The sequence below is a fragment of the Lactuca virosa genome, chromosome 4, assembly GCF_052849685.1.
Source record: "Lactuca virosa cultivar CGN04683 chromosome 4, Lactuca_virosa_CGN04683_v6, whole genome shotgun sequence".
Taxonomy (NCBI): Eukaryota; Viridiplantae; Streptophyta; class Magnoliopsida; order Asterales; family Asteraceae; genus Lactuca; species Lactuca virosa.
Window position 1 is genome coordinate 50,742,010 of NC_136429.1, and position 15,884 is coordinate 50,757,893.

The following is a 15,884-nucleotide window of genomic DNA, read 5'->3' on the forward strand; positions in this document are numbered from 1 at the left end:
TATAGATTGCTGAAGAAAACAAGATGAACTTTGGAGGTACGCTGGCGTTAGTGTCCAAAACAAATGAGAAGGAAGAAGAGTCTGAAGATGATGCGAAAGAAGGTGAAGAAGGTTTTCTTCTTAATTCTAACGATGAAGATGTTGCCTATTACTCGACTAATAAGGTGAAAAAGGTTTACAAGAAGCCAATAAGTGGAAATTTCAAGAACAACTTGGAGAAGAAGCCGATGACGAATGTTCGTAGAAGTCAGAAAGGAGTTTCGAAAGTTGAGAAGAAAGAAGAAGAGAAGAAAGTTGAGATGAAGTTAAAGGGTGATTCGGGGTACAACTGTAACTATTGTAATGGTCACAATCATCTTGATAAAGATTGTATGTTGAGGAAGAAATAGGACAAGAAAGAGAAAGTGAAGGATGAAGCCTATTATGCGAAAAGGCTTGAAGAAGTTCGTAAACCCAGTTGGCAGATCAGGGGCATCATAAGCATATGGGACCCACATGTATTCGTGAAAACAAAATCTTTCTCATCCAAGAATTTCCTAGCAATATCAGGTCAGTGGATTGGAGTCCCTGGTGTCACAACCAACGTTAATGTTTATGGACCAAAATCAATTGGAGACAAAAGAAACTTTGGATGGATCTGCTTAATCTAAAAAGAACCATAGATGGAATCTGGATATTCATTGGGGATTTTAATGCTGTAAGGAACGAGGATGAAAGATTTAACTCCAGGTTTTGTAAATCCACTGCTGCAGATTTTAACAAGTTCATTGCAATGGCTGGTCTTCAAGAACCCAAACTAGGTGGGAAACGTTTCACATATATGTGTGATGACGGGATTAAGCTGAGAAATTGGATCGATATTTGGTTTGTGCGAAGTTCATTGCCCAACAACCCCTTACCATGATAATTGCATTGCCACAAGAACACTCTGATCACACTCCTCTGTCCTGAAGCCAGCAAATCAAGATTTTGGCCCTTCCCCTTTTCGATTCTTTAATTCTTAAATACACAGGGACGATTTTGACATGACTTTCACAAACGCTTGGAACTCCTTCATGGGTTTTGGCACACCTGATATGTTCCTAAAAGCAAAACTTCGCCATGTCAGGAAGGTCATCAACAAATGGAGGAACATAAACTTGATGAAAGAATCAAACTTGCTTGTTCAATTAAGGAAAAGAGTGGAGGACCTTGAAGAAACGGCTGAAACGAGAATCTTAACAGAGGCCAAACGATCTGAAAGGAGGGATTGTAAAAGAAAAATTTGTGAATTAGAGAACTTTGCTAAAATAGATATTCAACAAAAAGCAAAAATTAGATGGTTAACGGACAGGGATGAGAATACATGCTTCTTTCACAACATGATCAAGAGCAAGAATCGTAAAAATAGACTATATGGATTACTAATCAATGGGGAGTGGTGTACTGAACCAGCAGATATCAAACATGAAGCCTTCCAATTTTTTGCCAATAAATTTCACGAAAACTTGTGAGAGAGACCAAAACTGATCAATGAAGATTTTAAAATTTTATCTTTAGATCAGAGTGAATTTCTTGATTCACTATTTTCACTAGAGGAAATAAAACATGCAATATGGAGTTGTGGCGGGGACAAATCACCAGGCCCAGACGAATATACATTCAAGGCGTTGAGAAATAAGTGGGACCTAATGAAACATGATATCGTTCGATTTGTTGCATATTTTGAATCTTATGGCATGTTTGCTATGGGGTGCAAGTCGTCATTTATTACACTCATTCCTAAAGTTAAATACCCATTGAATCTTGGTGACTACAGGCCTATTAGTCTAATAGGTCGTATGTACAAAATTGTGGCTAAAATTCTTGCATCAAGACTCAAACGAGTGGTAGGAACTGTGGTCGATGAAGTCCAATATGCATATATCGAAGGAATAAATATATTTGAGGGTCCCCTAGTCATAAATGAAATTTGCACTTGGGCTAAAAAAGCAAAAGAAAAGATCTTTTTATTCAAGGTGGATTTCGAAAAAGCATTTGATTCATTAAATCGGGCCTATCTTGACTCAATCATGGATCAAATGGGCTTCAGTCAAAAATAGAGGGGATGGATACACGGCTGTCTCTCTTCTGCTAGAGCCTCTGTTCTTAAAAATGGATCACCCACGAACGAGTTTTCTATCACCAAAGGAGTACAACAAGGTGACCCATTATCATCGTTCCTCTTTATAATTGCAATGGCAGGCTTAAATGTTGCTATTAAGAGTGCTTTGAAGAAATCCCTTGTCCATGGTATCAACCTACCACATAGTGGTCCAATCCTATCCCACTTATTCTATGCCGACGATGCAATCTTTATGGGCAAGTGGAGTAATTACAATATCAAAAATCCAGCAAGAATTCTGAAACGCTTTTATAAATGCTCCGGATTAAAAGTCAACTTTCACAAATCACGTTTATTGGGCATGGGAATCACAGATTCCGACCTTCAAAGTCAAGCAAAAGTACTTGGATGCCTTAAAATCTCATTACCTTTCACTTATCTCGGAGTCCCGGTGGGGGTAAATATGCCGTTAAAAAAGAATTGGAAACCGATAATTGATAAATTTCAAACCCGTCTCTCAACTTGGAAGGCAAAAACTTTATCTTTTGGAGGTAGATATTTGTTGATCAAATTAGTACTTAACAACCTTCCCACTTATTACTTTTCTTTGTTCAAAGCCCCAAGTGGAATCATCGACAAACTTGAGAAAATGAGAAGGAAGTTCTTATGGAGTGGGAGTGATACCGGTTCAAAGATACATTGGGTATCATGGTCGAAAGTTGTTGCATTAAAAAAAACAGAGGACTTGGAGTAGGGACGTTAAAAGCTCAAAATATTGCTCTACTCACGAAATGGTGGTGGAGACTTAGAGAGAAAAGTGGTGGTTTATGGAGAGAGTGCTTAACAAGTATCCATAACTTAAAACGCATGCCCGTAACGAATATTGCAAAAATCTCGTTGGGTAGCGTATGGAGAAACATTGCCAAAGCCATCAAAACTCTCCCTGAATTCGATATTAATTATCATGAGTTGTTTACATTAATTCCTGGATCGAATGTTAACATTCTTTTTTGGAAAGATAGATGGTGTGGTCCCTTAACATTACAAGAAAGGTTTCCTCACTTATACGAATTGGAATCGGCTAAGCTATGCTTAGTTTCTGACAGAATTAATAGTTCCGGGTTCTCATGAAGGTGGAAGACGCAAGCTATGGATGAGGAAATCGCGAATGATCTGGGAAATTTGTGTTTAATGATTCAGGGGGTTAATACTCAACCTGTGCAGAATGGTTTTCGTTTCACCCTCACCCCGATGGAAATTACTCAGTTAGCACTCTTCGTAATAAAATTGACACCAATATTATCCCTCACATTGGTATAAAGATAAACTGGTCAAAGGTAATTCCTCTCAAAATTCGTTGTTTTAATGGATACTAAGATGGTGTGGTGTATCGAATACTCATTTCGATAAGGTCACAAACTTCCTCAACTTTGCTGCTACATAGGGAAATTGTCCACGAAAGAAGGAGAGGCTGATTGCGGTGTGTTACGCTCTTCTATGGTGTTTATGATTAGCCATGAACAATTTGGTTTTCAAGAAAATACACACAAACCCTGCAAGGATTGCTGACGAGGTGATTTCCCAAACTTATTTATGGTTTAAATTCAAAACAAAGATGAATGAATGTAGGTGGATCGAATAGAGTATTTCCCCATTATGTTAATTATTTTGTAATCCTCATTTTGCTATTGTACTCTGCCCATGATCTAGTTACTTGCTAATCATGTGACTTTTATTTTCATATATATATATATATATATATATATATATATATATATATATATATATATATATATATATATATATATATATATATAGAGAGAGAGAGAGAGAGAGAGATAAGTTCAATTGAGAAAATAAAAAAGGTTGAGAATGGGGGAATCATTCTCAACCACTCATTTATTTTTGCCGCAAAAGTCTCCGTTGTACCAGCGGAAATGGGAAAGAAATAGACATGTGTTTTCCAACAAAACATGTTTCCTTAAACTATGCTAATCATTACCTTAATATATACAAAAACATAGTTATTTTTTGTTTTTTTAATTTTTAAAAAACTATTTTTATCGAAAAATGATTTTAAATATACCAAAATTCATGATTTTTTATTCTCTACAAATAGACATCCATATTGATATAGTTTTAAGATAAAATAATTTTTTTTTTAATATTTTCAGTTATCGTTATTCATAAGTGAATAAAAATACATTAGATTTTTAGATGATATCGTTATTCACTTGTAATTATTAGATGATATATTCACTTATGAATATTAGATGATATTTTCATATGTAAATATTACATAGTATTACATGGTATATCACATGTGGATATTACATAATATATTCACTTATGAATATTAGATGATATATTCACTTATGAATATTACACAATATATTCGCATATGAATATTACAAGGTGTTTTCACAAATATATATAATTTTTATATGTTATTAACATATGAATAACATACAGACTTGCATATTTGTTTTTTGTTTTAATAATCATATACTGATTCAGGTGAGAAAACATATTTATATGTGAATATAACGTGGTAATTTAGTTTATGCATTTAATCAAACAGTTAGAGTGCATACAAATTAACTTTTTTTAAAAATGTTAAAAACATGATACTTTGACTATTTAAATCTTACAAAATAGTAGATTAATAGAGAATTATATGAAATTTTTCAGAAAAAAAAAAACGATTTGATCATTTTCTAACCTTAATTTTGAAGTTTTATTTGATGATCGATGTTGAATGAATGATATGAAGTGGATTTTTTGTTGATTATCGATAATGTTGATCTAATGACGCTGGGAGTATAATTAATCGTAGATGTTGAAGATCTGATCGTATTCAAGCAGAATTGAAGGTTGGATTAAAAGAACCAAAAACGAATTTTTGTTGTCAACTGTTGAATGGTGTTGATAAATGTGTTATTGACGAAGATCGACGATTGATTAACATTGGATGACGTTGATGATGGTTTAATTGAAGAAATCTGGAAGATTGTTGAAGGTTGGAGGAGAAATTTGGATGATGAACGATCGATTAGGAATGTGTTTGAACTGTTATCTAATTCTCTACAGTTACGTATTTGAGATTGAAGGTTATTATCATATTTACAAGTTTGTCACCGTGTCTTTTTATGCTTATATTAAATGATTGGCTGCGAATGATTCCCTCATTCTCAACCTTTTTTTTCTCAATTGAACCATTTCTCTCTCTATATATATATATATATATATATATATATATATATATATATATATATATATATATATATATATACACTAGGTGTAAGACCCATGTATTACATGAGTTCATTTAAAAAAAATATGAAAATTCTAAACATTTAAAAAAGTTTGAGATTATAAGAATTGAATTATTAATATTAAGATGTTTTTTTTTTAATTTAAACAAATAATTTAGATAAATAAACAAAGGAAACTAATGAAGTTTTAAATTAGAAATGTTCAAAATAGAAGGAAAATCAATTATTGAAATTGATATGCATTTATTATTAAATTTATTGCAATTATTACATTTAAATATTATGTAGATTTTAATAAAATGAAAAAAACCACAAAATGCCATGTTGAAAAAGTTTAATTGAAAATAACCATAAAATGATATGTGGTCAAATCAATGATAGTGTGACATGTAACAAATTATTTTTCATTTATTAAAGTAGATTTGCGTTTCCAGAAAAAGCAATATAAGTTTTTTAAAACACGAAAACTCCTAAAAATGGTTACGTAATGCAATTAATGCATGAGTTGATTGCATTTGTCACGAGCAAATACTTTTCTTCTTCTATCAAGCTTCGAGAGGGACTTTCAAAATAATGCAATCGAGCATTTTAATGGATTAAATAGCTCAAGGCCAGACCTCGTCAAATGTATTCGGATAAGTATATCCTACTTGCATGTCCCTTCTTTTGCAGTATATATATGTATCGATCGGTGATTGTTCTTTGTCAAATCTTTTAAGCTACACAGTCATAAAAAAGAAGAGACTAAAGCATTTTTCTCTTCTTTCTTTTGCAGTAACTATGTTGATTCCCATACTCAGTTTACTTCTCTCACTGAATTACATACCATGCAAAGCTCAGGTTTCTTCCACCTTTTACGATGACACATGCCCTAATGCACTCAGCACTATTAGAACTTCTATTGGTGCTGCGGTGACAAGTGACCGTCGCATGGCAGCCTCTCTCATTCGCCTTCATTTTCACGATTGTTTCGTTCAGGTTCATTTTGTTTCTTAATTAAATATCTCTCTCTCTCTCTCTCTCTCTCTCTCTCTCTCTCTCTCTCTCTCTCTCTCTCATATGCACTTCTTCTATATATGCATATATGCATGGTGCTTCTATATATTTATACATCAGATGTAAGAACATGCGGATTTTAATTAATCAGGTCAATTTTGCAGGGTTGTGATGCATCCATATTACTAGAAGTTGCCCCAAGTGAGAAGGATGCATTTAGGAACGGAGGTGTGAGGGGCTATGAAGTTATAGATGATGCAAAAGCTGCTGTCGAGAGCGTATGTCCTGGCATTGTTTCTTGTGCAGATATACTTGCTGTCGCTGCTCGTGATGCTTCTGTAGAGGTAATATATAGCAAAAGCTTTATATATATGATGTACATAAATAAAGATTCATAGAATCTGCAATTTCCACTGGTAATTAAATTAATTAGTTTTTTTATGTCTGAAATTAATACGTAGGTGGGTGGTCCTTCATGGTCAGTAAGGCTTGGAAGAAGAGATTCTCTAACAACAAACCCAGATGAAGCTAACAATATTCTTCCATTAGGTAGTATGGGTTTAGATGTACTCATTCCAATCTTTGCTCAAAAGTCACTCAGCGTAAGAGACATGGTTGCTCTTTCAGGTAATGATCACTTGCATCTATATATATTTTAATTAAATATATCTTCCTGGCAGATGAAATTAATGAAAACATGTTTGTTACATAATATATACTTGTTGTCATGCAGGGGCTCATACAATAGGGCAAGCAAGATGCGTTACGTTTAGGGCAAGGATATACGCCAACGACTCAAACATAGATCCTGAATTTGCTAGTAACCTTAGGACCAACTGTCCACAGACTGGAGGCGACGGGAACTTGGAGCGACTTGATTTGGTGACACCAAATACATTTGACGTCAACTACTTCAGGAATCTTTTGGAAAGAAGGGGTCTTCTAACATCAGACCAGGCACTGTTTAATGGAGATTCAACTGATAGCATCGTACAAGAGTACGTCGACAACCCTGCTTTATTTGAATCTGATTTTGCTGCAGCGATGGTTAGGATGGGAGACCTTGATCCCCTTACCGGTGCTAATGGGGAGATAAGGACTCTTTGCACTGCTCTCAATTAAGAAAGAAGAAGTGATGTACGTAATGATCGATGTATAATAATATTTCAACCACAAGTAATAAAACTATCCACTACGTACTATAAGAATTTTCTTCATTTTATTTATTCTTAGAGTAAATTATGCAAATGGTCCCTATGGTTTAGGTAATGTGTGTTTGGTCCCTAATTCTTTTTCTTAACTTGGACTCGGACGGTCCTTAACATGTATTTTTTTTGTGCGTTTAGTCCCCGATCTAAATAGATTGTATTACCCTTTTTATTTCTTTTTTAATTTGTTAATTATTTATTTATTAAAACAAATGGGTCCCACCCGTTACCTTCACCCTTCCCATGTCTCTTAATCATCATCATCGACCAATTCATCTGCTACCACCACTACATATTCCTTTCTCCTTCCTCCCTTCCTTTACCTGCCGGAAAGCTCCTAACCACCTCTTTTCTCTCACCGAAAAGCCTAATAGTCTCTCCTCCATCAACACCACCACTTTCTTCACCCTCGATCGAGAAGAAGGGGTAATATATACCGGACACTGTAGATCTCCGCCTTGGGAGACCGTTGCTTAGGGCTCTACACTACTGCTCAATCCCTACATCGGAGACCGTGTTAGCGACTCACCACTGTTGCTTGGACCACCATCGACCTATGGACAATGTTGCTGGTGTTAGGGTTCCACTATCGCAAAATCGGTGAGTGCAAAATCGACGCCACCAGCATTCGTTGCTCAAGCCACCAACGTCCACCGCCCATGCAAGTCCTTCTCGTCGAATCCAATTTCTTTCGTCGAACATTCAATTTGAAGGTTCGAATTTTGCAAAGTTTGGTTGAAATCCTTTCGGTTTTTGCAAGTTCCGATGACTCTTCAACTGATATGCAATCATATCGGTGGCAATTCAGAGTTGAATTGATGAACCCTAATGTCGACCTCCGGACCGCCTCTACTCCACCTAGATGGATTTGATTTCAGTAGGTTTGTTTCAGGTTTCATTTTAGTTTTAACTAGATTATAGCCCGAGTTAAACGCGGGGAACACATAAAAAAACATATAATTGTCTACAGATATTGCATAATGATTATAAAAAATATATATGGTTATTGGTATTATTGAAATGTGTAGAAAATACATTGAAAACGATAAATATCTATAATCATTGAATGACCTCTTTATTGACAACATTTTTTCTTTTATTAGTTGAACGATGTTCCTCGTCTCATATAGTTTTAAGCATTTTAATTAGACGTTCCTTCCATAATAAGGTTACTTAATTTAAACATATATTGACAACCAATATACCGTTTTTTCCACTGCATTAAATATTGACAACTATTTCATTTATTCAAATAAAGTCATATAGTATAATTTATAGAATGTTAAATGTTATATGGATTTAATTTTAGTATATCATCAATGAAGATTCTTTTCTAAATCCTGATTGACTTATTTTAAATTGATTATGAATATAAGTGCTAGTTTTTATGTTTGTTCTTATTTATTTGGTGTTCGCAAGAATTTTGCATTAGTTTTGGCGCAACTTTAAATAATTTTAGTATATCATCAATGTAATTTGGTATATATCTTTCAATTATATGAAATATCAAATGATGACATTGCATTACTATTGTGATAATTTAGTTTATATATTGTATTTTTACTAATCTTAACGGTCTTATTTTTTATAATAACCGTAACGCTTTTACTAATTGTACTTTTTACAAATCTCCTAATATCTTATAATTTTTATCTTACTTTATAATTTTTCATAACTATGTTATTTTCAAGATTGACTGTCTTAATAGTTTTTTTTTCAGTCTATTCAATTTATATTTCATTGTACAACATCATCGTTTGTATGTATTCTGAAATTTCACTTTAAAAATGCTTAATGTTTACACCTTGATATTAATTTTTTTTAATAAACCCGTTTAATAATTATAGAATATATATATCATTTTAATTAACATTTACTTCCTTCATTAAATCAAATTCCTCATTAAACGTATATATTTTTGGAAAGTAATAATTATAATGTGACATCATTATCTAAGACGTAAATGCTTGATATACCTTTGGAGGAAAAAAATCAGGATCATTAAAAAATTTTATATAAAGAAAATCCAAATTTAAATTTGGTGAAATTATGGATGAAATTACTGGCGAAAATTATTTTGGACGGAGTTGTATTTTGTAAGATATAATAATATTACAAAATTCGAAATATGTATATTTGTTGCGTAAATTTATAAATTTTATTGTTACTATATAAAGATAAAAAAGTAGGTTGGTATGATATACAAAAACATAATAATTTCAATGATATTTTAAAATCATGCCAAAATTAACCGGATTCTTATGACATAAAAATTAAAAAAAATCATAACCATCTCTAATATATAAAAGTAACATATTCGTAATTAATGTCAGTTCCCAAGATAGTTAAATTCTGTTTAGTTAAAGGTACGTAATATCTTTTCATGTTTATTTGAAAAGTTTTAAAAAAGTAGTTAACTGATTTCATGTAATTTGTGACAAAGAAAATCGAAATATATGAATACATATATTTGATATAGGAATAAAAAATAATCGAAAAAAATATAAAAAACAAAGAAGGTACTAACCTTCTAGTACACAAGAACGAATGTTTGAAGCAGAGAATGATGATGGAAATTATAAACTGGAATTGCAGGTTCAATTTTGAATTTTGGGTTTGAATCGTTGTTTGATTTTGTTTAGGATTTAAATATTAGGTTTAATTTTGGTTTTTGATTTGATTAGCAGATTGGATTTTTGTTTTGGATTTTAGTTATAGATTCAATTTGGCTGGAGAACGGGAATTGTGTTCCGAGATGGTCACCAGAGGTGGTACCGGAACTCGAAGAGGATTTAAGATGGAGTGGGTCATTTTTCCAACAATATATTAATAATTTATTTTATTTTATAATAATTAAAATAATAAAAAAAGAATTAACAAAATAAAAATATATCACTAAGGGCAATAAAGTCTTTTTAGATCTGGCAGAGACCAAACACGCAATAAAAAACATTTTAGGGACTGTCCAAGTTAAGAAAATGAATTAATGACCACACGCGCAGATTACCCTAAACCACAGGGACCATTTGCATAATTTACTCTTTTATATATATATATATATATATATATATATATATATATATATATATATATATATATATATATATATATATATATATATATATATATATAATCTACTTGTGGAAATGTTTGGTTTAATTTTTCTGTTTGATCCAAATGCCAATATTGTAAAAACGAATTAAAGAACTATTTTCTAGATGATACGGAGATAGTGCAAGGAGAAGGACAATTCCAAAACTAAACGGGATTAAACAACTCAACTCATCAACCTTAAAATCCACTAACGAATACAAATTTGATTAAGAGTTGACCCCTTAATAATGGAAATAAACAAAGAGACATAGAACAAAAGAAAAAAGAACAAAGTTCAACGATATTTATGACAGATTAACTCCCATTTCCACTCTACAGTAGCATTTGATTTTTATTTATTTATTGGGTTAATGTCATAAAAACCCTCAAGTTTTCAGGGTTTTGTCGGTTTTGCCCAAAGTTGAATTTTATATCCGTTTTTACCCTCACAATTTCCACAAAATGTTCGGTTTTACCCTTTTACCGGTGATAACAGGTTTTCCATGTTACCATTATATTAAATTCGCAAAAAAACCCTTAAGTTTATCGTTTTTTTTTTTATGTTTTTACCCTTAAGTTTATAATTTTTTTACACTTTTACCCTAAGTATTTTTTTTTCATAATATACGTATTCATGCAAATCGTATTTATATACGAAAAAATATTTAATTAAATAGTGTGTGTATATATATATATATATATATATATATATATATATGTGTGTGTGTGTGTGTGTGTGTGTGTGTGTATGTGTGTGTTTGCAGCGTTATACCATTTAAAAATAAACTAATATTTTTAGAATTATGAATACGTATTTTATAAATATAGTTTTTAGAAGTATAAATACATATTTTTATATTTTTAGAAATATTAATTTGTATATATACTTCTAAAAATATATTTATACTTTTAAAAAAACATATATCAAAATACATATTTACACTTGTAAAAATATATGTATATACTTATATAAACGTAAAAATAAATATTTATACTTCTAAAATACATATTAACATTTCTAATATATATATATATATATATATATATATATATATATATATATATATATATATATATATATAGACACACACACACGTTTATGATTGAACAAGTTATTTTATTGATATGCATATTTTTAAATACATAAACATACGTATTTGTAGTTATAAAAACATATTAATTTGGTTTTTTTTTGTTTTACATTTTAAACGGTTCATCCAGAAAATATATATATATACAGAGACACATAAAGAAATAACATTAAAAAAATGTAAATATAATATTTAATTAATTTTTTATCGTATATAAATATGATTTTTTTTGCATTGAATACGTATAATATTAAAAAAAATACATAGGGTAAAAGTATAAAAAAATTATAAACTTAAGGGTAAAAGCGTAAAAAAACTATAAACCTAAGGGTTTTTTTTGCGAATTTAATATAATGGTAACATGGAAAACTTGCTATCACCGGTAAAAGGGTAAAACCGAACATTTTTTGGAAAATGTAAGGGTAAAAACGGACATAAAATTCAACTTTGGACAAAACCGACAAAACCATGAAAACTTGAGGGTTTTTATGACATTAACCCTTATTTATTTATTTTTTTGGAACCGGCGAGATTTTACTAAAGACCAAACTTAACAAGATGCCAAAGAGGCCACAACCCAAAACATGTTATAAAGTACAAGTACAATTTAAGAAATACGCCAACTGTGGGGAAGGGGGCAAGTTACAGAATGCTAAATGGGTTATTAAACCACTTTCACCCAATTGCAATTTCCCATTTTACCCCTATGTTTAATCCATCCGTAAATCATAGTAATCCCCTGGTCCGCTGTTGTGGAAGGTTTTGGAGGAGTTTTGTTAAAAATCATGTTAATCTTATCATCCAAATATACCACAGAACGCCATAAACAATGTTTAATAGGATTTTCTTTTTCTTAGTGCAGTTCCCCCACTGAGCCGCAAACCTGATTATATCCTCCAATTTGGAAAATAATTGAGTACCAATGCCACACCAATCAAATATCCAACGTGAATGTATCTCTCGAGCAAATGAACATTCAATTAATAGTAAAATAGAAAGAAACGTTACGGCGAGATAAAAAAAAATCATGTTAAGTGGCAATCAAGGAATTGAATACAACATTCCTTTCTCTCCTATAGTAATTTTCATTACATACCGGAGCAGTTTTTTTTACATGATTCATTAATTCATTAATGGAATGATATATATTATAACTGAAAATTACTTTAAATATTCCATTAATATATTATAATTGAAAATTACTTAAAATATTAATATAACCTTCAATGATATTAATCTTGTTAAGTATTTTAAAACTTTAATTAAATATCTTTTTATTTTTGAAAAATAAATAACTTAAGTATTCTTATAATAATATTTAAAATTAAGTGGTATCTATTTCTTCACATTTTGTAAATCTTTTAGACGACAGATAACTATTTTTTTTAACTATTTACAACCCATCACTACAAAAAATTGTCAATCAGGACTTGATCAATCATGATCGCTAAAAGTAGAAAGAGTCGGTAAGTGATTTAGTGACCAAAATTTTCGTCACTAGGTCTGTCACTAAACTGATTAGTGACTAAAATATATAAGTGGTCACTAATTAGTGACTAAATATCTTCGTCACAAAATCTGTGACGATCCGTTCTGTCACTAAATGTGTCACTGTTAGGTGTGTCAAACCCAACAAATAATAGGGGTACAATAGACTTCAAATATACTGCTTTAATGCACTAAAAAACAGTACAAGACAAGCAGGGTCGAACCACAGAGACACATGATAAAAGTCTATACCTTTTTGTGGAAGGTACTTTGGTCACAAAGGGGTTTTTTTTTTCCAAAAGTTAAATAATGAAAATAACAATCTACTTTGAAAACATATAGAAAAAAAGGAAATAGATTTGTAAATAGGTTGTTGAAATGGTCCCAGTTCTAGTTCTCAATGTTGACATTTAACTTGATTACAACTTGATGTAATTCATGATTGTTATTCTATGTTGGTACTAAAATATATTAACACGCTCTAATACCTTTTGCTTGACAAATTATCTAACCAAAACACGCTCTTTGAGTAGACCTAGCTTTACTAATTCAACCTAAACATGCTCTTAAATTGTATTGAAAAACTGCATTAAGTTTTATACAAGCTTCCCAACAATGTTCATTTCTTCTCATACACTCAGAAGTGTGAAAACATGTGATATATGCTCTACAATAAGAAAACTTATTGTTTGTTACCAATTATTAACTTAATAGAACTATTAGGTGCCCTAATAGTTAATTAACTACACAAAAATTCAATTCATGAAAGTGGCCAATCAAACACAAATCAAATTCAAGGGTTCTAGTTTAAACAAAAACATAATCACTAATAGAATCACAAATCAAACATCAAATCACATGCTTCAAGTCAAATAATCAACATGTTTTGAACAGGAACTAGAAACTAGGGTTTCTTAGCCACACATGGCTAAGAACAAATCAAACAAGAATAAAGATGGAATTGAAATGCTTAATGCTTACAAAATGGAAATCAAAACTGTTTGCAATGATTAATAATATTCAAGAGCTCCAAATTTTTCCCAAAAATCGCCCTTTGTTCTCCAAAAACTGTCTCTCATTAAAAAATGGTGACTTCCTCCAATTTAGCTCCACAATTAACTGCTCACGTGCTTTCCATAAGACCATGCGTTTTTGGCATGGCCATGCCTTTTTCCCATGTGTTTCTAGCATGGCCATGTGTTTTGACCATGTGTTTTTAGCATGGCCATGCGTTTTTTTACTAAAACTCCAATAAGTCTTCAGACTTGGCTCCGTCTTCGGTCTAGCTTCACCACGAGTCATGTTGCTCAAATATAAGATGAAAAAGGACAAACACGACCTGTGTCGGTATGACACGAACCGTGTTTCAAACGTAGTCATTTGTTATGATGATATGCAACGACTCGGGTTACGTCTTCACATTTTCTTCCATGGCATGACCGGTTCATATTTTCTTCATGCTCCAATGCTCCAAGCTCCAAGCTCCAAGGTCTAAGTTCCAAGCTCGCATCCATAGTTCCGATCCTCTAAGCTCCATAATGCCTAAAAAATTAATCAAAAATAGTGAATTACCAGGCATTCTGGATAAAACATGCAAATGCCAAATAATTAACTAAATGCAAGAATTATGAAGTAAAATGCAATGAAAAGATAGAAATAGACGTTCAAAATAGGTACATAAAATGCACCTATCAGTCACTAATCAATAAAAGTCGTCACTATTTTATCCAATTAGTGATGAGTGTTACCTGATTAGTGACGATAAAAACCCTTCACTGTTTTATCTAATTAGTGACCATAAAAGTCGTTAGTGGTTTATCCAAATAGTGACCAGAAAAAGCTGTCACTAATTTTTGTTGTTATTTATTGTATTTAACCCATTTAAAGCTGTCACTAATTTTTGTTGTTATTTATTGTATTTAACCCATTTAAGTAACTAGTCAATGATAAGATATACTATAATCCATTTATCAAAATATATATCCTCAAATGATAAGCATTAGTTGTTCTCAAATTTAAAGGAACCTACAATATTCACCTTTGGACAAGATATTCAAAGAAGATGGATTCAACCACTTTTTTTACCATGAAAAATAATACAAGTTTGTATCTCATGGCCGACAAAAGAACAAATAAGAGTAAAATAAGTAGATGTTAACTTTCATTGCAATCCACAACCTTGTTTCAATCACACATTTTATTTTGATTGCAAAAGTAGATCATATTGAACATCTATCAAATCAATAGTTTCAAGTGAGAACCTAGTAAAACTGGAAGATGACAAAATGATTGTACATTGATGTTTTTGCATTTAAGAACTATAATGCACCGACCCTTATTCTTCACCCACAAAAGAAGTATAAATAAGACAAAGAAAACAAATGGTGGGATGGCAAAGGACCTGGACACATTTGGGATCACATATCGAGGGCCAAGGGTAGAATAAGGATTTTTATCTGAATATTCTGTATTTAAGGAATGTTAATTGTTTGTGTGAGGTCAACCGAGTTTTGTTAGAACTTTCTCTTGGAAAAATGATAATTTCTCGAATTGTTATCTTGTCAATCCGTATTCAGTATTCAGTTAAGTAATCATTTGAATCTCTTTTTATTCCCTGTTATCTTTAATTGTAATAGAAAGTATCATGGAG

The 15,884-nt window shown here is 31.5% G+C and overlaps 2 protein-coding genes across 3 annotated transcripts; both read left to right on the plus strand.

Annotated features, from left to right (window-relative positions):
• The first annotated feature begins 631 nt into the window (after positions 1–631).
• LOC145104434 (uncharacterized) lies at positions 632–2,081 on the plus strand. The gene is made up of 3 exons (XM_079041684.1): positions 632–864; positions 1,013–1,380; positions 1,540–2,081. Exons 1-3 carry the CDS (start codon positions 632–634, stop codon positions 2,079–2,081), a joined length of 1,143 nt encoding a protein of 380 aa, XP_078897810.1.
• A 3,806-nt stretch (positions 2,082–5,887) lies between these two features.
• On the plus strand, positions 5,888–7,562 carry LOC145104041 (basic peroxidase-like). Of its 2 annotated transcripts, none has more exons than XM_079041329.1 (5): positions 5,888–5,997; positions 6,134–6,336; positions 6,519–6,698; positions 6,816–6,981; positions 7,088–7,562. In XM_079041329.1, the coding sequence occupies exons 2-5, from the start codon at positions 6,139–6,141 to the stop codon at positions 7,474–7,476; spliced, it is 933 nt and encodes a 310-aa protein (XP_078897455.1). In that variant the 5' UTR covers positions 5,888–5,997; positions 6,134–6,138; the 3' UTR covers positions 7,477–7,562. The 2 variants fall into 2 exon arrangements, with proteins under 2 accessions (XP_078897455.1, XP_078897454.1); XM_079041328.1 differs by having other exon boundaries at positions 5,940–6,049.
• The last annotated feature ends 8,322 nt before the right edge of the window (positions 7,563–15,884 follow it).